The sequence below is a fragment of the Macadamia integrifolia genome, chromosome 4 (assembly GCF_013358625.1).
Source record: "Macadamia integrifolia cultivar HAES 741 chromosome 4, SCU_Mint_v3, whole genome shotgun sequence".
Classification (NCBI taxonomy): domain Eukaryota; kingdom Viridiplantae; phylum Streptophyta; class Magnoliopsida; order Proteales; family Proteaceae; genus Macadamia; species Macadamia integrifolia.
Genome location: NC_056560.1, coordinates 14,196,281 through 14,224,231, shown reverse-complemented (window position 1 = coordinate 14,224,231; position 27,951 = coordinate 14,196,281). Strand labels below are relative to the sequence as shown.

The 27,951-nt window shown below is 42.9% G+C and overlaps 1 protein-coding gene and 1 pseudogene across 5 annotated transcripts in view; both read right to left on the bottom strand.

Moving 5' to 3' along the window:
- Positions 1 to 15,330, bottom strand: part of LOC122076477 — a 41,116-nt gene extending 25,786 nt beyond the window's left edge. The window contains exons 1-7 of one of the 5 annotated variants that reach the window (XM_042641782.1): positions 12,072 to 15,330; positions 11,857 to 11,985; positions 11,569 to 11,757; positions 11,421 to 11,473; positions 11,028 to 11,313; positions 10,660 to 10,816; positions 10,331 to 10,531 (exon numbers count right to left, since the gene is read on the bottom strand). In XM_042641782.1, coding sequence (XP_042497716.1) covers positions 10,331 to 10,531; positions 10,660 to 10,816; positions 11,028 to 11,313; positions 11,421 to 11,473; positions 11,569 to 11,757; positions 11,857 to 11,985; positions 12,072 to 14,780 — 3,724 coding nt within the window. In that variant the 5' untranslated portion in view covers positions 14,781 to 15,330. The remainder of the gene's footprint in view (positions 1 to 10,330; positions 10,532 to 10,659; positions 10,817 to 11,027; positions 11,314 to 11,420; positions 11,474 to 11,568; positions 11,758 to 11,856; positions 11,986 to 12,071) is intronic. The other 4 variants (XM_042641781.1, XM_042641778.1, XM_042641779.1 and 1 more) reach the window with 4 other exon arrangements.
- Positions 2,775 to 2,889, bottom strand: LOC122077704 (annotated as a pseudogene).
- Positions 15,331 to 27,951: the final 12,621 nt, after the last annotated feature.

Sequence of the window (27,951 nt, the reverse complement as noted above, 5' to 3'; positions counted from 1 at the left end):
TCTGGGACCCAAGATAGCCCCTAGAATTTTATTAAAAAAGAAATTCGTAATAAAAAAACAAGGGGGGGGGGGAATAACCCGCCTTACCCCAACCTAGGAGAGACAAGTCACTCTATCACTCTAAAACCCAAAAGAAAATACTTATAAAATAACTATTACATTCGAAAGACTGGTAAACCAGCTTTGTCCTCTCGAATGATGCAACTAAGATCATCTAGAAGAGGATCATCACCATAGAAGATCAAATTTATTGTAGACTCAAGCAAAATTAGCTAACCTATCTGCTGCTCGATTGCTTTCCCGAAATGAAAATGAGATGTGGGCTCTTAGAGAATAGAGGTTGATAACTTCCTAAAACCAATACCAACAGCTCTACAAATTACAGAATCTTTGAGTAACTAACTTCACAATCAAGGAGGAGTCAGGATTAACATAAAAATCAGAGAGGCCCAATTCCCCACACAATCTCAATCCATCTCTAAGGGCTCTCAACTCAGCTATTGAATTTGAACACACCCCATAGAAATTGGAGAATGCCGCAAGAACATTCCCATTGTTGTTTCTAATAATGCCTCCCCCACCACTAATGCCCGAATTTCCGTTACTAGCACCATCCACATTCAGTTTAACCATATGAAAGGGAGGGCACCAATAAATAGGAACAGGAGTCTTACATTGACTAATAGGAGGATTTAACTTAAATACCTGTAGAATAAGATCATCTCTCAAAGAAAGGGGTTTAGAGAATTTAGTGGGATAAGCGATCTCATGAATCCAATCTTTAATTCTCTCAATGATGGTAGCTGATGCATGTGAGCCTTCACCATGTCTTCTCCTATTTCTTTCTCCCCATAATTCCCAAACAATAAATGTTGGCAACAAGCCCGTGATGTACTCGCAAATACCCTTGACACCAGCACGAGACTGCCAAGAAAGGATCCTATTACCAAGATCCTGAGTTGAAATAACATCAATGTCCATAGTTCTTCCGAAAAAATCCCAAACTTTAGAAGCAGTTGTTTCCACCGATAAAGTGTGGGTTGTCTTTTCCCTCCAAGGATCCTTGCAACAAGAGCATTTAGACACTAATGGAATACCGATTTTCATCAAAGCATCATTGGTTGGAATCTTTCCATTTAAGATTTTCCATGAAAGAAAACTACCTTTGGGAGGAACAGACTTATTCCATAACCATTTAGAGTAAGGAACTTGAGGAGAGTGCAATGGAATCTCATTCCACGCCGAATTAGTAGAGAAAGAGCCATCGCTCGCCGGGATCCAAATCAATTTATCAACTTTACTTGATAATATAATGGAGTTGAGAATATTATCCATAATCTCCGGGAAGTCAATAACATTCAACACACCTTGATCTCAACTGCATCACCTCTAAGCACGTCTTTTAACCGAGTCTCAATGTTCACATTTAAGGAGCTATCAACATAGTCGATTAGGGAGCCCATACCTGACCAGTTATCAAGCCAAAAATTCACCTCACCAGAGCCAACCAGCCATTTGGACTTTAATAATATAAACTCTTTAAGCTCTAAGGCCCTCTGCCAAGTTTTAGAACCCACTAACTTGCATTCGGCCAAAGCAATATGGTTACCTTTAAAAATTTTAGCCTTGAAGAAAGCACTCTATATGGACTTCTCTGAAATAATACACCACAGACCCTTCAACCTCATGGCCATACTAATATCCTTTTATATTCTCGAGTCTTTTGAAACAATCCTACCAAAAGAAGAAAACAAAACAATCTATCCAATATAGTTTCTGATGGAGTCAATCTAACATTATACAAGAGTTCAAAATCCTACCCACAATAGGATCGTAGAAGTGCACAACCAGCAAACTAAACTGGTGATATCTCCCACACAAAAAATCCGATCACCCCAAATTAACAGTGACAAACCCAAGATCTGTAACCAGTGACTGCAAGAGAGAGAGATCTAAACCTATGGGATTCAGGTGTGTATCCATCATGGTGCTTTGCCTTTATTATAAAAAATAAATAAATAGACTCCTGGTAGAAGTTTTCATTGGACAAGACTCAACATAGACTTAATCTAATTAGGAAAACTAATGACAACAAAATACAACCCAACAAAATCTCTCCCCAAGTAAAGCAGGTAGTAAAGTCATCATCACAAGGAAGACAAATAAAAAATGCAGCACCCAACAGCTACTCATAAGCCCTTCTCAAGAGGGGCAACTATAATCTCCACAATGAAGATTATGATAAAAGTGCAGCATCGAACAACTACATCAGAAGGAAGACACTCCAATAATAGTGTAACAATGTGATTTCTAAAGATCACATACTTAGAGATCTGATTAGTAAAGATCAGTCACTCCCAAGGTTCTAAAACTCGGAATTGGTCAAGGTTGATACCGATCTAATACCGATCTGGATTCGTTTGGATCAGACCGTTTCGTACAAATTTACACCTGCTTTTCAATAATAATAAATAAATAAACAGTTTTTATTACATTTTCACCCTTGGGCCTTACCTATGTATCAGGATTAGGGATCAGGTGTAACACCCTAATCTGATATTTATACCCCTACTTGTGGACAGGCAAGAAGAAAGAGCAGATGAAGCCAATGTTGGCATGGTTGGCAGTTGAGGAGTGCCAAGAAAGCAGAAGTGACCCCACCTGCTCCTGTTCAGCTTGCCAATATCATTGGGGAACTCATAAGGAGGGGTGGACAAAGAGGGAAGTTTAAGTACAAGACTAAGAATAGTAGGAAAAAAAAAACAAAGAAAAAAAAAATGCGACATGAGGACTTCCCAGGGGGTCACCCATCCTAATACTACTCTCACCCAAGCACGCTTAACTACGGAGTTTGGGATTTGGTGCATTAGTGCTGGTATGATCGTACCCACACTGGTAGGTCCAAAACTAGCTAGCCAATTTTGCCTAGCAAAATGTAATTTTTGGGTTTTTACACTGTGGAGCCCACCTCTGTTGTGCAAAATTCCCATTATACCCCTATAGGAAGAGACTTAAATGAGGCATGAAATGCATACTTTAGAGGAAATGAATTTATAGACTACTAGGTATTATATATATATATATATATATATAGTATGTATGTAATTTATATGGAAATAAAAGAGGGCAGCCAACTTAAGAAGGCAGCCAAACAAACCTTAGTTATAAGGATTTAAGAGGGCAACCAAACAAACCTTAGCAATACTTGAAGAGTGCCAGCCAAACAGACCCTTGGGGCTGCCTTATATATAAGGGATAATGGGCTGAGATTGCATCAAAAGTGAATGCTGTAACAGTAAGGAGAAAAAGAAAGAAAGGAGAAGAAGAAGAAGGAAAGAGAAGGAAGAAGAGGAAGAAAGAGAAGTAAGGAGGGAACTCACTCACCTCAGGCTGCTCTTAGATCAACTCTGCACCCAGGTAAGTAGAATAGCTGCCCAGTAAAGAAAGTCCTAATTTCTATGGGCTAGTGGGGACCCAACTGGTAAAAAAAACCCTATCCCTGCTAAACCCTAGAACATAGGACTACTTTTTCAGTAGGGATTATGCAATAAGGGCTGGAATAGGGTTGATTTAGTGGAAATTCTGCCAAAACCCTAGGAACGTAATTTTATTCAAGCTGAAATTATGCAATAGGGGCTGAATTAATTAGGTTAGGTTAGTACTTATAAATGTTCATCTCAAATTGATGGTCAAGGCATGAAAAATACTCTAATTCTGCAGTTCTCTTTAAATTCCTACACTATGCCTACAGAATTAGACTATATTAGTTGTGGGTGTAATAAATTGAAACCCAAAATTGGGTCAACTTGGCATTTAACCTTTTTCCTTACTAACCTAAGATAAGTATTGGAAATTCAAAATGAAAAATGGATGCAATTCGGGCACTACAGCAAACGTGGTACCGGTTTTGACCCAGGTAACCCACCGATTTGGGTTCCTGAAGCCAGATGGGCTGTGTAACAGATTACTAAACCTTTGGACAGAAGTTTGAATTTGTTTATATAAGAATTAATGAGAAACATAACCCATGACTGTAGGGTCCAATGTTTGGAATTTCATATGACCTCGAGGACTGTAAGTATGGATGAAACCCCTTCATCCAATGAGGATCTATTAGTGATTCTCTATATCTAATTCTACTACAGAAAAGGTGTAAGAAATCAAGGAATCAATATGTATATAGGAAGGAATAGACAAAGACCTCTATAGGTTGGGTATGGGAATGCTATACTTAAAGCAAGTGGATAAAATGTAGGAATTTGTGATGTACCTAATGATTTAAATATCTATTGAATAGGGAACATAAGTGACAGTGTGGCAATTTTCTTGAATCCAAGAAGTGAACTTGCCAAAATTGAATACCATGGTGAGTGGGTGCCCTTCTCAACCCCCATTCTTTTGGTGTGTTTGTTTAATCCTGTTTATGCATTAAATTGCTCGTGTATGTGCATTTACATTTACCTGCATTTTTTCTTTGATGGTACTATTGTGATGGAATGGGATGGAATGGAAATGAGAAAGATAAGGCAGGTGAGATGGGTCACATGCAGGTGCCCACGTTTGTATGTGTGATTGAAATGATTGGTTGTGCATCATTTAGAATGCTGGGTTAGGTATCACAACCCCATGTGTTACACCCCTTGTCCGTAGGGGGTTAGGTACGGACTAATCCCGAATTATGTGGCTGCCTGATCAGCAGTGCACTTGTGATGAGTTGTGGGGTATCAGTTAAGGATGTGAGACAGGACACGACGTACTGTATGCCTGTGAATATATTTATGATATGGGGTTACCTTTTAGGGGTTAGCCGGTGTGGCCTGGGACCCGTACCGGCATTGGCTGGCTCTTGCATGCGGCGTAGCTTGTATACCTGAGGCCCAACGTACAGGGTAGGGTATGCCACCTACGTTGGTAGCACTTATACCCATAGGTGATGAGACCTAGTAATGGATTATGAATTTTGTATAGTTAATTAAATGGACTCATGAGTGTCATTCTCTATGTGTGGAGCATGCATGAGCATCATTCTCTATGTGTGGAGCATGCATTGCATATGGATGTGTGTGCTTACTTTCCCCCACCCCTCACTGAGCATTACCAGTGCTCACCCCCTTTCCTTTGATCCTATAGATGACGAAGGTGGTATTCTGCCGACTCCCAGCATTGATTATGAGACAATGTCCATGGATCACATGGCCCATCTAGAAGATGAACTCGATCACGGACCCGCCTGTGAATGTGACGACTGCGCCTATTGAGGCCAGTACTTCTGAGGAGTAGGATGGACTATTCCTATATCTTTTTGTGTATATATTCCTGTTCTGATGTATGTCTCCGTCCTCTTGTTTGCATCTTCCTCTTTTTGGCATGGAGCAAGCCATCTTGCTCCCAAATTCTCCTCGTCTTGCCCTCCCATGCAAGGGCAAGTAAGCACCTAGCCCCTGGATGGTGTTGGAGAACTCCTTTAGTCCCAAGGTTCATCTCGACCCCTCGAGCATCAGTTAATGCCCTAGTCTAGATCTTGGAGAAACAGGCTGACTGGATACGGAGAGATGACCAGTGCCACATACCTTAGCCTATTGGAGGTAGGGTGTGACATCAGGGATCAGGGATCAGGGATCGGGTCAAGGCCGATGCTGACTGATCCAGTTCAAATTTTAGAACCATGCTCACTCTTGAGCCCTAAACAAAGGTCTCAAATAAGAACCATAGCATAAGTTTGTTGTGAACCAAACAGCATAAGGTTGTTGTGAACCAGACAACGTGAACCAAATAAATTGCATTGTTGTTGAATGCCATCTTCAGAGATCAAATTATTTGTTTCTAAGGAGTGAGGATACAGGCAAATAAATAATAGTAAATCTTAAACTGAAATAATCGTACGCAAATAATAACTCCAATCACTAATGACTTGAGTTGAGAAAATACTAATCTCAAGCTGAACAGATAATAATCTTCAATCATCCCCCACGTGTAGGTATTACACGTGGACAAATAATGTATAGTACGTAACAAAAGAATATTTCATCACTCCAGATCCAATAATCAAGAGCATCCACTGATAAATCCTAATAAAATCTTCAATCTCCCCGTCATGGTAGCAAATAAAATACCAGACAAGCACAACCATCACTCCACGCAAGAACCAATCTTCAAAAATGGCAAGTACCAATCTTCAAAAATTCCAATCCCAGACTGATGTGATTGATGGCCCACCATAGCAATAATATGGAAATATATAATCCCAATGGAAATTCTGTAAATTTTGCCCACACTTACAAAAGCGCCCAAGCAAACATACCAAATAAAATAATACCATCCGGGGTTCCAAAACCCGGCTCGGATATCTTATGGCCCCACCACCCAGTCAACAAATTGGCTCAAACTTAAGAACCAATGGCAATATTGTGATAAACCAGATTTTTTCAAGGGTCATTGGTAAAACAAGAGGCAATACACAGAGCGGGAATTACTATTTATTGTCCGGGGACAAACTAGGAAGAGCATGTAAAGACTAAAAAACAAAGGATAAAGGGATATGGGAGGGGCATGAAGGGTAATTTAAGTAATAAAATAAAGCCACAAATATAGAAACCAACTATAATGACTCACGCAACCAAGAAACACACTCACAATAGAATCGTGGACCAAGAGGGAGACAGTTACCGAGACAGGTTGTCTTCCTCCCTCGGCAATCACACAGCAAAAACCAGAGGCAAGAAACCCAGCAGCCAAGAACCACATCAAGCAGCGGCAACCATTTTAGAATCAAGAGGCAGCAGTGAAGAATACAGCAGCATATAAATCATAAATCGAAGCATCTTCAGCAGCATATCGTAACAAACGATAGCAGTAAATCAAAGAAGAAACCAGATACTAAAATCAAACATGAGTTCTGGTTTCAGGCAGAAACTCTTCAGCATCCATGCTCAGAAGTAACAGAAATCTTCCTCGTTTAGTAGCAGATTCAATTAGCAGAAGCAACCAACAGGTAACAATTTACAAACAAGAAAGGAAAAGATTCAACATTTTTTTTCTTTTGTTTGAGCAAGTAGGGGTCTTCAAATTTTCTTCATAGTTGTGAAAACCCCAGGCACAAATCGCAAAACAAATATCAAGAAGATACTGGTTACAACTCTGATACCATGTGACAAACCAAGATCTGTAACCAGTAACTGTGAGTGAGAGAGAGAGAGAGAGAGAGAGAGAGATCTAAAGCTACGATGGATTCAGTTTGTATATCCATCGTGGTGCTCTGCCTTTATTTATAAAAGTAAAACAAATAGACTCTTAGGAGTTTACATTGGACAAGACTAAACCTTTTTTTTTTTTGTGTGTGCAAAGGCCCTACAAGGGGGGGGGCAATAATTAAACTGAGACCAGCAGCGACTGCTGTACAATAGAAAGCAACTCCTCAGCAAACGAGGACGTCCACAAACCATGATACGGGTAAACAATCGCCTATTTGATATAGCATGGGCCAAGGTATTATCCGCCCTATATATATATGGAGGAAAGAGCACGAAGAGAAACTACGCTGGAGGCTCTTTATGTCCACAATAACTGCAGAAATCTCCAAGGGAGGCAAACCAAACCAGGTGAAAAGCACCGAACAACAGAGAGGCAATCGGAGTGGAATATCGCATGCATGAAGCCGGAGAGGAGAGCAGATCTAACAGCCAACCGAAGGGCAAGGACCTCACCCACCAGTGCAGAGGAGGCAGTGGCATGGTCAGATGCAATCAATCAGAGATCCCGCTCACTAGATAAGATAATACACCCCAAACCCAAAGCTTTTGGCCCGCTCGGACAGCAGCATCAGAGACCACAAGAATGGACTCAGGCCTCACAATAGAAGTGGCAGGGTGAGGCATGCACATACGAGGCTGAGGCTGAGGCGAAAGCTTGGAATCAGAGAGAATTTCTCCCACATTTCTATTAACTATCCAATCTCTAAAAGGAGGAAGAGAGCTCCTAAAATGTCCTCAGTTCCTCATCTTCCAAATTTGCCAAGCAATGGTAGCGTGAGATGCGACCACTTCCTGCTGCTCCTTCTTAGTCAGCCCCAGGAACTTACCCCCATTTAGAGATCCACTCAAATATAGGAACAAAGTGCCCCGACGAGGACCTCAAAGTAACACAAGATGCAAACCAGGCTTGTTGGGCCAGAGGGCAATCAAACAACGCATGCTCCATAGTCTCAGCCCGCCCACACCCAATGAAAAGGTTAGATGCAACAACATTCCTTCTATTGAGGTTCACCATGACGCCTAAAGCATTCAGACAGGCCTGCCAGAGAAAAGACTGAATCTTGGGGAGACTTTTGAATTCCAATAAATTTCCAAACCACTTTGGGGATGATGCCAGCAATCTTAATAGCAGAGCTAGATTCAGATGGAGATGAAGAGACAAGACTCAACGTATACTTAATCTAACTAGGAAAACTAATGAAAACAAAATATAACCCAACAAGGACACTTCCTTGCCGTAGTACATATCTTAACAAACATTATTAATAGGCCTCTCAAGGGTATTCAATACCCCAAAGTTGATTCCAATCCAATGGTGGGATGGGGAAATATTCAAACCCAGGGTGAGCCATCAGACAGATTGATCACTGAACAAAAATCATTAGAGGCATGGAAAATAGCAACTAGCAGTAACACTTTTACCTCGATAACAGAAAGTAGAAGCAACAAATAACGTCAGGCAACTAACACAACTGACGACCATAATGAAACACAGCAGTATGTTATCGAGGCAATCCAAAAAAGTCCAGAAAAAGTGAATCGCATGCAAATAGCAGACCAGCAAGAACTTCAGTTGCATAAAATGTTACTCAAATAGCAAATAGGAAATTGGATCTCTCAGATTTAGTAACTACCATAATCTATCAATCTGCAGATCTGATCAGGACGAAGTTCTGGAAAATGGATGAGTCTGGTTAATAGGCATAAACCCAGAACATCTCAAACATTTAATGATTGGATGTGGAGATATAAGCAGTTTATATTGCACCAAAAGGACATCAAAACAAAGGAACTGTAGGTCTGTTCTAAATGCAGTAAACCAGCAGTGAATCTCAGATATGATATGGAGTTATGAACAGCAATGGATATCTTCAAATAACCTTCCAGAATAGTAGTGGACAAACTGACATAAACTCCAGGGACTTGATATCGCAGGCAAGAATAGAAGAAGAATCAGAAGAAAATAGAAGGTAAGAAGAAGGGATATGACCAAGGCCTCTCACCTATGTCCTAGGTCAGTCTCTCATTAACCCTACTGGCATACATCAAGCTGCAATGGACTCTCATCATGCAATACTGTCTCTCACAGCAACTAAGGCAAAAACAAAACCTTCTTAACTTCATAAAATCATGGGGTGTGGGTGTAGTATAGTATGCCAGCCCCCTATTTTATTTATAAACAACAATAGGGTCCCCCCTAGTGTGGAGAAGGAAACCTCTACAGAATAGTAGCCCACTAAAACGGAAACTAATCCTCGAATGAGATCTAACTTCCAGAGATGTTACAAAATAAAAACAACTACTAAAATGGTAACTACTCCATAGAGAATCTAAACAAAAAAGGAACTATTAAAGAGACCCGCACGCATGGACTAAGTAGTAATGGGCCAAAGTCTGGCCCAAGAAGACCATGAAGACTTGGGCCTCTGTTGGCTGGCCAGACCAGGCTGCTTGGCTCGATGGGCTGGCTGAGCTGCTGGCCCTCGCCTCTTCTTCCTTCTTCGAATTACATCAGTTTCTCTACTACAAATACTTCCAGAAACTAATAATTCAGCCACTTGATTTCTTCCCAGAATATGTATAGTACCCTACAAGATATGAACATCAAGTTCAGGAGAGGCTGATTGTCTGAAATCAGAAAATCAATACTCCAAAGTGCATTAATTTTGTTAGGATGCTGCCCAACACCACCTCTGATCCACCCTTGAGCCAAATGTCGTGCACCTCCATTGATATTTTACTACCCTCCCTTTTCCTTTCAGTGTCTCTAACTCATATCAAATTACTCTCATATGTACAGTTGTTGGTCTGCATTGGATCAGATATATTTATTTAGCCAACATTATCTTTTAAGTGTATGATATTATAAGCTTCAAAAAGTATACCTTCCATTCAATATATGCATCATGACAAATACTCAAAAGAAATTTCATCCACTAAGCTCTATTTCTATGAGAACTATAGCACCAAAAAGTTATCCAGGAATAAATTCCAAAGAGGAAATTTTTTAAAAGAATGATGAAAATGCAAAGAAGAACACAGTAATGAGTATTTGAACACACTAGCATAGATTTACTTACTGTTACCAACACAAAGATTCTCCTGCGCCCCGAATTGCTTTTTGGTGGAAACTTCCGTTGGAGAAACTCCCATTTCATGGTTTTCCTTCTCAGACAAGGCTCGTGTGTATTTGGTAGACCCATTCTTCCGTTTACCTTGTTCTCCTGTCCATCGATCAGAAGGAGAGACACCATCTCCTGGACTTCCTCGGTTAGGTACACCTTCGCAAGACAATTATACATAAAAAAAAGCTTCCCAAAATAATAACTACCCAATCAAATTAATTAACAAAGAAATACCAAATAAAATAATATGCAGATAATAACTGTATTTTTATAGGCATATTGACCTTGCTTGACTTGGCCATGAGAGTACATACTTGTCCTCTTAACCCTTGGGGAGCCAGAATTAGCAGTGGATTTTCTGGGCATCACAATCCCTTCTGCATTATTTATAGGCACTGCTGAAACATATTTCTGCACCCTCATCTTGTCTCCTGACAGATCCTGGTAAGAAAAAATGCATGAGGCTTCTCTTGGAAGCTGAACAAGATCTCCATTACTGAATTAAGCAGCAAGTAAATTATCCCAGAATATTTCCTTGAGTTTTCCCATTCAATATCCTGATATCCACAGGAAGGAAAACTTGAAAATGGGAACCACCAAGGCCTATTCCCTTTCAACCAAACAGACAACCGTCATCACTGGGCATACTTACAAGCTTATCATTGGCATTGGCCCTTAAGTTAACAAAAGGCAATCCTTCTGCTACATCATCTAAAATTGTCCCACCAGCTTTCTTATGTTGCTCAGCCAGGTGCTTTTGTTTGGCCTCATTTTCAATTCGCCTTTGGTACTCCAAAGTTTCTTCAAGCTTTCTCTCCTCAGCTTCAAGCTCAATTTTGCATCTAAATTCCTCCTCCTGTTGTCTTAAGGCATCACTATTTACAGAAACAGAAATCTCAGAATCTTGATGACTTTCACCAGATGCAACAGGAGAGGAACTGCATCCAGATACACAAATAAATTCTTAGGCAATCAAGAAGAGGAAGTAAAGATAAAACTATTTTTTGAGAAAACATACAAGCCTATTTAAAGCAAGGAGACATACATCTGTTCAGCAGTTTCCTGATGAAGGAGAAGCTGCTCACTATCACCAGTAGCCTGCAAAATTGATAATGTTAGCACTACACCATGGGATCTGGATATTATGTAACATTGACCCCAGCAAAAGAAACCAGATCCAAGACAGTTAAAACCTTTAACTCCTTAGCCTTTCTGTAATCCTTGTTCTTTTTCTTATCCTTCAATTTGTCCTGTATCTGTTTCGAGTGATCACCTCCTCTGTTTGTGTTCTGGGCATCAAGTGCAAGTTCTTCTAAAAATGCTTCTCTAGCAGCATCAGACTTCTCTGTAGCATCTTTATCTACCAAATCCTCCAAATGTGACTGGGAACGCAAAATTAACCTAAGAACATGTGAATTTCATCCTGAAAAGGTAGGGGTACATACTACATATTCAAAACAGTCAATAAAACCATTACAAACCCGCATGAATGACTTCATAATAGGCAACATAATTGCCCGGTAATCAAATGCTGAGAAAGGCCCAAGCTTAAGCTCCGACTGCTGCATGCCAGTGACATTCTTCATGATCCTTGCATCAATTTTACTAAGCTGCAGGGCTAAAAATAGTGAGAAAAAAAATAACAAAGAATTTGCCTCTGGTTGTCAATCACTACAACTGAAACCAGTAGACCTACCTCTACAGACAACTGTTCTTTCTGTCTCTGAATTGCCGCCTCAATGCAAGTGTCTGCTTGGTGCATGTAGTCCTGCATTCTCCAGTCATCATCTTCACCACCTTCCAAATCACACAAACGAGAAGCCGCACCAGTAAAAGTTTCCTCATAGCCGAAGGGAGTAACATTAAGACTCTGTGCTTCCTTGAGGACATTTGATATAGCATCCAACTCAAATCTACTACTTATGAGCATCACATCATTGTCCCTTTCCGCAAGCTCTTCTTGCCGCTTCCTCAGGATGGTTTCATAACTACAAGGCACAAATTTTGTGACATGCTCCCTTTTCTTAACTTCTTCAAGACAGAGAGTTTCAACTGCCTGCAGAGCTTCCTCATAGCTCAAGTGCTCACCTTTTCTCTCACAGAAACTCTGTAAGAGATAGAAGTCCTTCTCTAGCATCTGGAGAATTTCCAAGCCTTGTTGTGTTTTCTCTTCTCTCAGGCGTGTCCAAGATGTCAGTTGCTCACCACACGATGGACCTGTAAATATCCATGATAATAATGCTTCATTTTCGGGCAGTCCCACATCTTCATGATCACCAACAAGAAGGGAAGTTGCTGCAGCACCATCATCTGCTGGAGCATCATGGTATGTGCTGGGAGTAAGCCCACCCCACAGTAAGCGATCATCCAGAAGGAGAGAAGACGAATCACCCGTGAGAACAATCTTCTCCTTGATTTCAATCCCCAGGGTGCCACTACATGAATCATCCATAGTTTTCTCAGAACATCTCCCTACACCACAAGAATGAGAAAGCTCCTGCAAGAATTTGAGGATTTTTATAAGCTGGGAGGCTCCCAGGAAGCAGATACAGATAGGTGTTTGGTCCAAACCATGGTTCAAAAGCCGTGAACCCGGAGCAAGACCCTGAAGCTCCTCCATTGTGTACTGTATCACCTTGTTAAGATGGCTAGCTGCAAGACACTTATGTCTAAGAAGCAATTGGAACATGCCACTTATTCTCTCAAGGAGTTTTGCACGTTCAGAATCATCGGACAATGGCCAGCTCTGGGAAAAAGTACATTCCTTAGACCATTGGTTTCCATTGAATTCCCTTAATTCATAGTTGGAACTGTCATCATGGTTCTTACATCCAAAGGGACTTCCATTGCAAATCTCTCCTGCCCCAGTATATTCTTGCAATGGTTGTGGATTCTCCTCATCAGGAGAAGAATTCCATTTACCATCTGAGCACCAATTATCGAGCAAACTTTCCTGCTTATTCCTGTCTGTACAATTCGCGTTATCAGAGCCACCAATTTTCGACTGATATTCAAGAATCTTCAATGCAGCAGAGGCATCCACCGGTTTCCATGAACCATTTAGAAGCATCTCCACCCACTCAGTGTCAACTTCTTGAGGTAAGATAGACTGCAACTTAGAAGAGAGGTTTCCCATGTGTTCCCGTACAACATGTTGCATGTGTGATTCGCAGTCAATGAATTTCTCATTGCAGCGGCAGCACACCCAGAACTTCCATGTCTTATTGGCCTCAGCAAAAGATAGTGCTTCTGAAAGGATCTCCGATCCCAAACCATCCTTGGTTGAGCTGAAATGACCCCTGAGATCATGAACACTCACTACTAGTAAACTGTGCTTCTTATCAGGACTCGTGGAGTTCCAATAAGATCGAATTTGATCCATCCTGTCTGCGGATGAGGCAATCTTCCGCAAGTTAGCATATTTACGACGCTCTCCCATTCGGTGAGCTCCGGAAGATGATTCTGAGGCCCTATCGTCCTCAGTCTGTGAATGGGGCGAATCTGATTTCTGCTGCAACAGCCTCGCAGCGGCAACACGAACCTCAATCTCCTTCCTCCGTTCTTCGGGTGTCTTAGTTGCCTTCTTTATTTCATTGGGCCGCCTAGTCTGGACCAGCCTGACTTCCATGGGGTCTTCAGAAATCCGCCTCATTGGGATGATACGGAACTTATCCTCGCCAGCCCCGTTGCCCAGATTCTTCATCCACGTAGAAATCGAACCAAGGTTGGCTTTCTGAATAACCGCGCGAACCTCCTGCTGGGCATGGGCGATCCGAGCCTCGGGGGTGGGATACTTCTGCTGGCTCTCATCTTGCAAGCTCTCCTTGGCGGGATCAACCGGATTCTGAATCGAGAGAGCACGCTCACATTCCTGTATAACCTCCTCGTAACCCCTAGCGTCATTGGAAGCCTCGCAGAGCAGATTGGCATAGAAGTGAGCGAACTCAATGGAGTTGGGAGAGAGTTCAACGGCAAGGCGAGCAGACTCAATTGCGTTCTTAAGGTGCCTCTGCTTGGCATTGGGGTCCTCAATCAAGGAAGCCACCTTAACACAGACAGTGCCCTGGACGCGGTGCAGAAGAGCAGAACCCTGGTGGCGTTGGCACGACTCTTTCAGCAGTCTTAGGGCCTTGGTGTGGTTCCCGCGGCGGAGAGCATTGAGGGCTCGCTCGCATTCAAGCTTGACTGCAGAGTAGGAGGAAACATCTGATTCGGGGGAGGAAACGGCTTCGATCTTAGTCTGCTCAGGACGGGAGTCATCGGGAGCATCAAGATTCAGCAAGCGGTCATTTTCAACCGGAACCAAACAACCGTCGGTGACGGCGGCGGCGGTATCGGAAGGAACCGCCGGAGCAGCAGTAATTGGTTTGGAGCGTAAAGCAGGGTTTCGCTTCTTATGCCCCATGTATAGTTGATTCTAGAGCTATACTGGCTTTGCATGCATAATAACAGAGCGAAGAAGGATAAGGGAAAATCAAGGGAGATATACTCACTTACATATATAAAATAAATAAATAAAGAAAACCCAATTGAAGCACTATGAACTCATCGGTTTTCTTCCGGCGGAATCCGATCGCCTTGGCTTTTGAGTTTGCGATCTCTACTCTCTCTCTCTCTCTCTGACTGTGCGTTCGTTCCTTCTTGCTCTCACCTACCAAACTGTGGTAGAACTATAAGGTGAAATTGAGATGTTTGATTACAACCCTTCTTTTTATTGTCTCTGTGTTTTCTTCCTGTTTCTCTTCCCTCCGCGTTTGATTGAAGATGGTGGATTGATGATACAGAGACTTTACAGTATCAACGCGATTGTCCCAATCCCCGACGCACCTCTCTCTCTCTCTCTCGCTCGCCTCTTTATGTACATCTCCCGTGTGTATATGGTGCTACGCCAAATCCTGGGTAGCCTGCTTGCGTGCTTGATGGAGAAAGAAATCAAGAAATGAGAAAGCCTGGGAGTGATGGATTTGACTCTTGTGATTGGGTCTAATGAAAAAAGTTAAAGAGAGAGAGAGAGAGAGTGATGACTGGGTGGGGAATCGCCGAAACTGGGATTAAAAACTAGGGAAAATTACTTGATTACACATTCATGGTTTTCCGTTACAAAATTATCTATCAAAAGTTTCAATTAACAAAAACACCTAAAATTAGGTTTTCCTCTATAAAATTACCCACTTAAAGTTTAAGTTAATAAAAATACCCAAAATTGAGTTTGGATTTACAAAACTACCCATACAAAGTTTCAGTAATAAAAAAATACATGATTATATGTGGAAGATGAAGACTCACTATTTTGGGTAGTTTTATAAACCCAAACCTAATTTTAGGTATTTTTGTTAATTGAAACTTTTGGTGGATAGTTTTGTAAACCCAAACCCAATTTTGGGTATTTTTGTTAACCAAAACTTTTTGTGGGTAATTTTGTAAAGAGAAACCCAAAAGTGGGTGATCATGTAATTTTTCCTAAAAACTATACTCCTGGAGATCACTTCAAGCGTCGAGAGTTTATTCAGACCCCATTAAAGGTTTCAAACGGTCGGTTCAATATGGTTTGGTTTAAATTGATTTTTTTTTTTTTTTTTTTTTTTTTTTTTTTTGCATGTAACCATTGTGAGGAAATTCTAATTCAGTGAGTATTAATTTCAATCTAGTTCAGCCTTTTGGTGTTTTGGGGGTTGGCTTAACAGGCTCTTATTGGTCCAGTATCAGGTTCTTTTTTTCTTATTTTTGGTCTTCTATTGGACTTTTAGGTTCAGTTCAGTTCAGTTCAATTGAATTTAAATTTTGATTAGTTCGATCGATTTCAGTTTCTTTCATTTATAAAAAAAACCCAAACTAAAATCGAACCTGTAAGCAATTTGGTTTGAAACTTTTATCAGTATGACTAGTTTGATAACAGTTTGAATAATAATATATGATTAGATTAGCCACATGTCAAAGTTTTAATCAAACTCTTTGATGCATTGGCATGCATCCTCGATTCCTGCAGGTCTATGTATGTATGTATATAGTACTCCAACTCTATGACTATTGTACACAATTTCATAATACACATCTCAGATTTGCTTGTTGGCAATTTTTATTTGGGATGAAAGACCCTAGGTCTATCTATCTACAACATATAGGACATCATTTCTACCACTAAGCAAATGTTTAGACTATTCCAACGACTTTGTAAATTTTTATCCTAATTAACATGTTACATAATGAAAAAAAGTGATTAATAATAAAATCATATAAATCTCAATGAAAACATGATAGATATTAAGTCTCAAATATTTATTTATAGTAACCCCACCCAAATTTTTTTTTTTAAACCTCGAAAATAGAAATTTAACTACTCTTATAAACATAATTGTGCTGATGAGCTAAATAGCTCACCTTCCAAATTTAATTTGAAATGCAAAAGTATTTAAGAATACTTTTGATAAGAATGCTTATTCATTTCATATCCTACCATAACGGAAAAGATTCCTTAAGCCATGGGTGTAAAGTACGCTAGCCCCTCTGTGTCTATTTCTTTCTTCTTCATATGAAATGATCTCGTTGCCCTTTAATTTATAATCATTTTACCATACCTCATTGATGCCCTCTTCTACATTGCTTGCTAGAGAACCGTCTTTCTTGTCATAAATATCTATATATAGCTATTTTTTCCTATTTGATATAAACTTTCCTAGTCTCTCTACATGTGATGGGAATACCAAATTTCCTATTCCAAATGCTGAACCATATTTGGGTGCCAATAAATTCTTCCTTAACAATTAATCGAAGGAAGCTTGGACTTTAATGGGAGATAACAAAGAGATCAGTGAAGTGAGTGGGTCAAAGTTCAGACGAATTTAAATTATTCACATGTCATTTTAATATTTAAGAAAAAAAGAACTCATTTTCTATTTAGGATCATATGTAGTAAAGAGATCTGTTAAAAGAACTAGAGAATCCCCATTCAAAGTGGCCCATTTGATTGAAATAACTCATCTAAATTTCACTTGTGATATTTTCAAATAAAATTTCCACATAACCAACTTTCAATATGACTAAATAGGTAGTTCACTTGCTTCACTTAAAGCACCTTATGATTTCTTTGAAGATATATTGGTATCAACCAGGATGACGAAGTAGGTCGCTTTCTATAAGATTGTTTAATACTTTTGTTATGCTTCAATTTATAAAGGAGAAATGTTTTTTGTTTGGAAGTATGGCCTTCGCCAATGTTCCTATGTGTCTGTCTCTCTCTCCTATCCCTATGAAATGACGTTCTACCCTTTATTGAGGGAGAGATAGATACAGAGAGCAATAGTGTAAGTCACGCTCTTGGACAAATTTTATTTTTAAATAAAAATAAAATGTCACACACAGACAACGTATGTGATTCCTTCCCATGCCATCTCACATAACAAGTCATGGGCTTTGCATTGACATTTTCTTTTTTCATACATTATATAGGGCCCTCTACAAAACAAAACCATTTCTCACGCTATAATTGGTGTGGCATGAGAGATTTCACCCACACTGATAATATGAAAACCTATCCAATTAAATAAAAGGGCAAGAGGTCATTGCCTACATGTGGCCTCTGCATAAGTGTAGGGGTCAATGAGAGCATAAGTAATTTACTAGAAAAAGAAAAAATGAGAACACACGTAAGGCCATCAACATCAATGGAATTTTTTATTTCACATGCCTAAATAAAATGGAACATTTAAGGTGGAAAACTTAGGTGGAAGTAATTATGATCTGCCCATCTATTGACTCTTCCATGGATTGGATCACCTTATAAAGATGCAAGCTGGCCGGGCATGGGTTGAAGAAATAATAAAATTTTAATTTTAGCCCGAGCCCAGCTCATTTTGGTTAAGCCCAATTTTTTTAATTTCGCTTGCTCCGCTACCACCTAATGGACTTGATGAGGGCATTTCTCCCTAACCGCGGCACGGGCAAGGAGCATCCTGACCAATGCTACACTATTACCTTGTCAGCCTAAGCTGTCACCTTGGCATCTCACCTGGCCGTGCTGCTACCTCGGCCCTCCATTAGCCTAAGCAATCACCTCAGCACCTCACCTAGCCATGCCGCCACCTCGGCCCTACATCAGCCTGAGTTGTCACCTCGGCTCGGCACAGTCAAGTAAGGCACCCAGAAACGTGCACACCTCCACTCCTACATTAAAGGGACGTGATCCCTGATTATAGGGGTAGGACTCTATCCACTACACGTCATCAGAGGCGTCCACCCCTCTTATGACTTGTACCTCCGAGATCAAAGGAAAATATTCCCAGAACATGTCTTAGAACCCGGAATATTCTCAGAATCACAGACCCACTCCCCTCAAGGACTCTACGCCTAAACAGGACTCTCCATAAACGCCCCTTGTTCTCTCTCCATTAGCAGCCTATAAATACCAAGGTAAGCCTTCATCATGGGGATCGATCACTTCTTTGACTGGGAAAAGCTCTCTTGGCCATCTGCTGTGGAAAGATCTGACTTAGGCATCGGAGAGTCCTCTGTCGGGTCAGCCCAGCTCTTTCCTGTCCTCTTTTCCATGCAGGTTGGTTAGAACACCAGGAACTGCAGGGAAGATCCTCCAGTCAATTTTTGCACATCAGATTGGCGTTGTTTGTGGGAAACAGTTACAAAAAGCTACCTTGGATCAATACAATTAAGGAGTGAGAAGGTCGTTTCTTCTACAACAACGTGAGTAAGGTCTGCTCACGATTTACCACTTGGACGTCCTCATTCACCTCCAGTGGAAGAACAGGAGAATGTTCCAGTGGAGACCCCTCCGCAAGGGCCTCAGTAAGCCCGACTTGATGCGAAAGTTGCCTTAGGAAAGGGAGATCAACACAAGCAAAATCGTCAGCTATCTCACCATGTCCCATCATCCCGGGTAACTCACTTGAATATGGAAGAGCAGATGTAGAGCTTGCAGCTGCAGGTGTTAGCGACAAACACGCTGGTGCGGGACTTCATACGTCAGTTCAGCTCGGCACTCCCTGTGCCACCGACTTGTTCAGCTCAGTCACCCAGGCTTGTTTCAGATAGACAATCCAACGATTAATCTCCTGACAACAGTGTCACCCCTCAATCAACAGCTAGGAAAGGGTCGGCCAGAACATCATGCACTATTCATTCAGTACCACCCCAGTCTCCTACCGAGGGGCACCGACAAGGTCCCCTTCCTACCCAGAATGGGAGAACTAGTCGTCTCGCACGTAACCGGAGTCCAGAGACACATGATGCCTGGAGATCCCCAGCTAGGGTAGGAGCTATTGCCTAAAAGACTCACTAGAGGCGCGTGTCCGCTCAGAGAAGAATGCGAGAACTTCTCTCGGAGGACAGCTCGGTAAGAACCACCCCATGGAGGCCAGGGCTCGCCTCCCATGCTGACCAGAGGCACACCATGCCAAGGTTAGGATCGGCCTAGTGGTCACCAATACCGAGGAAGAAACCCCAGAAGAGCTGAAAGGGCACAACGCTTGTCGGATCACCGAGCCGAGGAGAGAAGGTATGACCTAGAGAGCCGCATCCAGTGCCTCACTCAGCTCGTAAAAGGAATGCAGAGGCAAAGGCACCCGGTCGACATAATTGTAACTCCAGCACATAATGCACTATCCAACGAACTGCCCCCAAATTTTGTGATACCCATCTTTAATGGATATGAAGGCACCACGGATCCCTATGATCATCTTCTGTACTACAACTCGGGCATGAAAGTTCATGGTAGGTCAGATGTAATTCTTTGCTGAGCCTTTGCAGCCTCATTAAAAGGAGTTGCGCTGGTGTGGATGTCAAACTTGCAGGCCCGGTCCATCCACAGCTATGAAGAGCTGACAAGAGCATTCCTCACATGTTTCCAACCTAGTATGAAGCAGAAGCAAATTACACAAAACATGATGAACATGAGGCAGGGAGCAAGAGAGACTATAAGAGAATTCCTTGCCCAATTCACGAAGGCGACGCTGGAGGTAAAAAACCTACCAGAAGGAGTGGCATATAGCATGTTGTGCAACGGGATAATGCACCCTGATCTGGTCCAGTCTCTGGCCCTTGACTTGCCAGAGACAATGGCCGAGCTGTTGAGGCAGTGCAATCAATACGCCAACATGGAGGAAGTCCTGGCCGCCAGAGGAATAGCTGACAATGGTGATCAGTCAGAGAAGGAGAAGAAAAGGCCTCTGAGGCATAGGGATGATTCTCACGAGCCGAAGAAGAACATAACAGATCGATCGCCTAACACAACTGGCCCGAGCGATATGAACTTGATCGTTCTTGAACAAACCTGCTCTTAGAGATCCAAGATCATAAGTATTTTCATTGGCTAAGGCCAATGACAGCTAAACCAGAGGAGAGGAACCCCAACCGGTACTGTCAGTACCACCTTGACCACGGACATGACACTGAAGACTGTAAGTCTCTGAAAAGGGAAATTGATGAGCTCATCAGGGTTGGATACCTTAACAAGTATTTGAAGCATAAATATAGTGGGAATTGGCCCGAGCCAAGGAGAGACGATGCCGGGCTGAGCCGAGATAAAGTCGAGCCACCTAAGGATACAACCATGGACCGAGCTGACTCGTATGACAACCAGCCCGTGGGTCCAACCATTCTAACAATCATGGGTAGACTCACAGCTAAATCAGTCAGAAAAGCTAAAGCACATGCACAGTTCATATGCATCTCAGAACAGCCAATCAAACCCTTAGAACGGATCCACCCATTATATTCTCTGACAAAGATCTGGAAGAGTTGAACTGGCCTAACAACGATGTTGTCGTAGTTCAATTAGTGGTGGCTAACCCCTTCCACAGGGTCCTAGTAGACACATGAGCCTCTGTTGACCTTATATCCTATGAAGCCTTCGTAAAACTGGGGCTTGGCATAGATGCCTTAAAGCAGGCCCCAGGACCCTTGTACTGATTTTCAGGTATGCTAGCAGAGCTAGGAAGAGTTGTATACTTGCCTGTGACCATCGGACGAGGAGCTCATATAGCCACTACTATGGTTTCTTTTATGGTCGCCAAAATCACCTCACCCTACAATGCAATCCTTGGCCGACTTGGTCTCAATGGCCTTGGGGCTATCGTGTCCACTAAGCATATGAAAGTCAAATTTTCCACCAGCAATGGAGTCGGGGAATGCAAGTCCAGCAAAAAAGAATCCCGAGAATGATATGCAAACTTTATAAAGTCTGTCAAGAAACCATGTTCGGGCCTAGCATGTATAGTAGAAATTGTTGATTGCTGAGATGAAAGCCTCCTGAACCGAGCCGAGCTAGTGGAACAGTTGCTTACCATCTCGATTACAGAGGCCGAGCCTTCAAAAACTGTTCAGCTCGGAGCATTACTGAGCTCCCAATGCCGGGACAAGATTTTGAACTTCCTTAGTGAAAACTCTGATATTTTTGCATGTAAGGCTTTTGATATGCCAGGCATCTCCAGGGCTGCAGTTGAGCACAGTCTAGACGTTAACCCTAGCTTCAAGCCTACCCAGCAAAAGCGCAGGAACTTCATGACTGAGCGGAACACCATCATCAACAAGAAGGTTGACAAACTCCTAGTTGCGGGATTTGCGAGGGAAGTAAAGTACCCAACCTATCTAGCCAATGTGGTCATGGTTTCGAAGTCCAACGGAAAGTGGAGGATATGTATAGACTACACTGACCTGAACAAGGCATGTTCGAAAAGATTGGTATCCTTTGCCCCAGATTGACTCATTTATAGACTCGACTGCAAGCCACGAAATACTAACCTTCATGGATGCATATCCCGGCAATAACCAGATAAAGATGAAGGTGGAAGATGAGGAGAAAACTGCTTTCCTCACCACTCAGGGCAACTACTGCTACACTGCAATGCTTTTTGGCCTAAAGAATGTCGGAGCCATTTACCAGAGGATGGTGAATACAATGTTTCAAAGCCAAATCGGAAGAAATATAGAAGTTTACGTCGATGATATGTTGGTCTAGAGCGCGAAAGACACTGATCATGTGCTAGATCTTAAGGAGGCTTTCGACGTCCTACGACAGAACCAGATGAGACTAAATCCTACCAAGTGTGCATTTGGAGTAACCTCTAGGAAATTCCTGGGCTTCCTATTATCACAAAGGGGAATAGAAGCAAACCCCTCCAAAATCGAGGCCATTCAAGAAATTCGTTTGCCAAGAAACATTCGTAAAGTTCAGAAACTGACGGGGTGTCTGGCCACACTGAACAGGTTCTTGTCCCAGGCTGGAGATAAGTGTCTTCCCTTCTTTAAGCTATTAAAAGGGGGAAAAGGTCAACATCAGTTTCGCTGGACGGAGGAATACGAAGCAGCTTTTAATGAAATCAAAGTCTGCCTAACCCGGCCCCCTGCTGAGCTGGCCGGAGCCTGGAGATGAGCTACAGCTTTACCTTGCTACCTCCGCGGTAGTCGTTAGCGCAGTCCTCATGAGAGAAGAGGGAAAGACACAGAGGCCCATCTACTATGTGAGTCATGTGCTCCTGGAAGCAGAGACAAGGTACCGGAGAATTGAGAGGTTTGCATTGGCATTGGTCATGACAGCCAGGAAGTTGAGACCCTACTTCCAAGCACACACCATAGCTGTGTTAATTGATCAACCACTAAGAAAGTCACTCCACAACCCTAGCGTAGTGGGACATATGGTGAGTTGGGTTGTTGAATTAAGTGAGCATAACATTGAATTTCGATCGAGAAGCACAATCAAGGGCCAAGCACTGGCTGATTTCTTGGTAGAATGTACACAGGCTAAAAAAGCAGCAAAGCTTGAGGCCGAGCCAAACCGAAAGTGGGAACTCTTTATTGATGGATCCAGCACCACAACAAGGAGCGGCGTAGGACTTGTGCTGCCAAGCCCTAAGGAATTCACGATACAATATGCCCTCAGATTTGTATTCCCCACAACAAATAACGAGGCATAATACTAAACCCTGATTGCGGGAATCAAACTAGCAAAAGCTATAATGACAGATGACCTAGTCGCATATAATGACTCCCAACTAATTGTGAACCAAGTCAAATACGAGGCCAAATAAGAAAGAATGACCAAATATTTGAAAGAAGTACGTCGTTTGGTGACCAGTTTCAACATGTTCGCAATGGTACAAATCCCGCGAGACAAAAATGCAGTAGCAGATGCCCTCTCCAAACTAGCTACAGCAGAACTCGGGGACTACGCCAGCTCGGTATACTTTGAAGCACTAGACCAACCTACCTATGAGCAAGAAGTGATGTGTAACAATACACAGCAAGCCGAGCCGAGCTGGATGGACCTTATTATGGACTATTTACGAGATGGGCATCTCCTAGGAGATCAGATATAAGCAAGAGCAGTTAAGAGGAGGGCATCCAGATACACCATCCAAAGTGGAGTACTGTACAAAAGGGCAATATCCTGGCCCTTGCTGAAGTGCTTGCCACCAAACCAAGCTGAAGAGGCACTCCGAGAGGTCCATAAAGGAATTTGTGGGGGATACATCGGAGGAAGGGCACTGGCCTACAAGATGTTGCATCAAGGATTCTACTGGCCAAAAATGCAACAAGACACAATGAAGTTCGTCCAACCATACTTTAAGTGTCAGGTACATGCCTCGATACCTCACGTCTCGGCTACAGAACTTAGCTCTATAATCTGCTCGATCCCGTTCGTAATGTGGGGGATTGATATCCTAGGACGGTTTAAGAAAGCAAAGGACGGTGTCCAATTCTTGATCATCGCTATTGATTACTTCACTAAATGGGTGGAAGCACGTCCCCTAGCCAAGATCACTGAGCAGGTGGTAGAAAAGTTCGTAAGGAATGACGTCATATACCGATACGGTGTCCCAAAGATACTGGTCACAGATAATGGTCGGCAATTCGACAATCAAAAATTCAGGCTCTTCTGTAATAATTTTAACATTGATTTTTGAAACACTGCTGTAGCACACCCACAATCAAACGGTCAGGCAGAAAAATCCAACCACATACTTCTAGATGGAATAAAGAAGAGGTTGGACCGGGAGAAGAAGAACTGGGCAAACCAGCTACTTAGTGCACTTTGTGCATATCGCACCTCAGCTCGGACCCCCACAAAGGAGATGCCGTTTCAATTGACATAAGGGACTGAGGCATTAACCCTTGTGGAAGTGACTCAAGCCTCGTTCCAATCAACAGTGTTCAAAGCGTCACAGAACGAGGCAGGGCTCCAAGCAAATATCGACTTCATAGACGAAGTTCGAGAAGAAGCTCTAGTGCATAATGAAACTTACAAACAAAAAGTTAGGCAGTACCACAACCGAAAGGTCAGGCCGCAGGGATTCATAGTAGGTAACTTGGTCCTTAGAAAAGTAGCTGCAGCAGATCCAAGAAGTGAAGGCAAGCTAAGCACGAACTAGGAAGGCCCGTACGTAGTCTCCAAAGTGGTGCACCCCAGTACTTACCACTTGCAGACTCAGGGGGGTACAGCTATACTAAGAGCATGGAATGCTGAAAATCTCAAAAAAAATTACTAGTAGATTGTAGATTACATCAAAGTCCCTTTGACTGGGCGTTAGTCTTATAGATTTTATATTTCAGCACCTTAGTTTTCATATTTCAATTATTCAATTTCATTCACGGAGCATATTAGACTCTATTTCGAAGCAATGTATTTGTCGCAAGCCCATGCCATACATCAATAAATTATAAAGCTTCTCTCAAATATCCAGCTCTTCAAAGGCATAAAGGCCGAGCTCTAGCTCAGCAGCATCTAAGACCGAGCTCTAGCTCGGCACTACTAAGACGAAACCCTAGTTTGACAACTTAAAGACCTTAACATCTGAGGTATAAAAACCGAGCTACAGCTCGGCAGCATCTAAGAACGAGCTCCAGCTCGGCACTACCAAGACCATACCCTAGTTTGGCAACTTAAAGGCCTTAACGTCTAAGGCATGAAGATCGAGCTCTAGCTCGGCAGCATCTAAGACCGAGCTCTAGCTTGGCACTACCAAGACCAGACCCTAGTTTGGCAACTTAAAGGCCTTAACATCTAAGGCATGAAGATCGAGCTCCAGCTCAGCACTACCAAGACCAAACCCTAGTTTGGCAACTTAAAGGCCTTAACATCTAAGGCATGAAGACCGAGCTCCAGCTCGACAGCATCTAAGACCGAGCTCCAGCTTGGCACTACCAAGACCAGTCCCTAGTTTGGCAATTTAAAGGCCTTAACATCTAAGGCATGAAGACCGAGCTCCAGTTCGACAGCATCTAAAACCGAGTTGAAGCTTGGCACTACCAAGACCAGACCCTAGTTTGGCGACTCAAAGATCATCTAAGGCATTAAGTTTGAGCTTTAGCCCGGTATTACTTGTCACACCCCGTTCTCACAGAATCGGACCGGTGACCGGGTTAACTCCGATTAACCCAAACCTTCCAGGATCATCTGATACAGTACCCAACCACAGCATACACACATCTAAGATAAATGTTCAAAAGTTCAGCGGAAGACTTAATTTACCTGTAAATACCCCCAATATGATACCCAAATTGTAGTATATAGATAAATACATGTGGGCCCGCAGACATGATATTTACACAAAAAGAATAACAATTCACATATCAAGTACACAAAAAAGGAGTCATCAAAAGAATCAAAAAGTAAAACCCTATACGGCGTCAATATTGCGGTCCCGCAGCACAGCCCTCGCACGTGCAATCTGTACTGTGCTCATACTCCTCAGGGACCCACCAATCCTCATCGGAAAACTCAACTGTGGGGCCCGACCCTGATCTTTAGGCTGGTGACCTCCAAAATCATCTAAAAGAGGTGTGCACTTGGGATGAGCTCACTAGCTCAGTAAGTGAAAAGAAAGACCACAATCCACACAACCATCACATCCATATGCACTATATGTTATACAATTCATTTTAAATCTCATCCACCTAAACAACATTACTAAGTCTTTGGTTTTGTGCTACTACAATCACAGTGCACGTATGCTCCGGGTACGAGCCGCGAACTCCATCCTGTGATACGCCCATAGGGCTGTCGGAGAAGGCCCACCTTGAGTACTCGAAAAAGTAAAGCATGTCGACTATCGGCTCTCAACATAAAAGTAAATAACAGAAAGTAAAGGTGCTGACTCCAGCAATTTTAAAGTAGTACGATTGGCCCTCTTGAATATATCACTGAGGTTGCCGACTGTCCTAATGACCAGCCGGGTGTATGTCTAACCGCCACAGTGACCCGACACCCGCGATCACTGCTTCCCCCTTAATGATAACCCAACACCTCAACCCCTGTTGGGAAGGGTCGTAGCACAGAAAGATGATAATCCTAAACCACATGCTCCTATATGACATAGTACGATTGCATAGTACCACCGTGTCCCATTCCAAGGGCCACCAATGCAGTCGTGTCCAGTCGTCCCTTGGGTGCTCAGTTTAGCACAGAGAGGGTGGGCTTGACCCAGCTACTCTTAAAGGGGTTCCCCTCCATCGTCACGTAGAAGTACCTCTCCTTCTATTTCTTCACCAAGGAAGGCATGTTGAGGAACATCTTCAGGTCACTGTAAGGACCGTCCCTGTCCCTCTTGGTGAAGTAGTACCACCCTGAGGTGTGCCTCTTCACCAAGAACATCTTCCGGAATAGGTCCAGCATTGCGGTCCGACCCAGCTTTGAGACAAACACCTCAAAGGCAAGTACAGTCTACCATGAGTTCGGAGTCAGCTGGCTAGGAGCGAGGCACCAGTGATCCAGAACTGAGCTGACCAGCTCGGGCACAAGAATCCTCAGATCGCTCTGGAAGGCGACATCGTAAAGGGCCACCTCATCCCTAGAGGCATCCACCCGTTCATTTTTGTATGGGACGCACATCACCATATAATCAGGGATGCTGTATCGACTCTGGATCAGGTCGAGTACCTTGGGCGTCAAGATGCTTGGGGTATTGACCGTAATTTTCTTCTCTCCAGAGGAGGAAGCAGAGCCTTCCCCCTCAGACTCTGCCAGGCCAGCCTCAAAGACTTCGACACCCAAGGGGCCCGCATCCAGAGTGCCTACTGCTGCGACGCTGTGGGGCTGAGCTGGGGCAACCGAGCCAGCTCCACCCCTGGTTGGAATGGTCCCAGGCGATACCACCTCCACAGCTCAGAGCTACCATCAGAATCGGAGCTGTCATCGGAGCCCTGACTGCTGGAAGTATCACCACTGGAGGACGAGGGATCAAGAATCGAGCACTCAGGGTGGTTTTCCCCATGCCTCACAGTCGTCAAGGGGGTCTAGTTGGCCGAATCCGGGTCACGCGCGGATGCCATATTAGGATCACCAGGACTAACGCTAGGGTACATGGAGGGCTGCGCAGAGGATCGGCGGGTACAACCATAACATGATCTTACTTGTCATAGGACGAGCTTGGAAAAAACGAGCATGGAAAGGACGAGCTGGATGTCCGCACCGGGCTGCTCTGAGGTTTTGAGGACGTCCGCACTGAGGATAGGAGCAAACTAAGCTGACTTTATCGCATGTACAAATGACAAGACTTCTGAAAAAAATGTACCCTATTTATAGGAGAAGGCGATGGAGAATGGACGGCAGGATCTGGCTGAGATAAATGCTG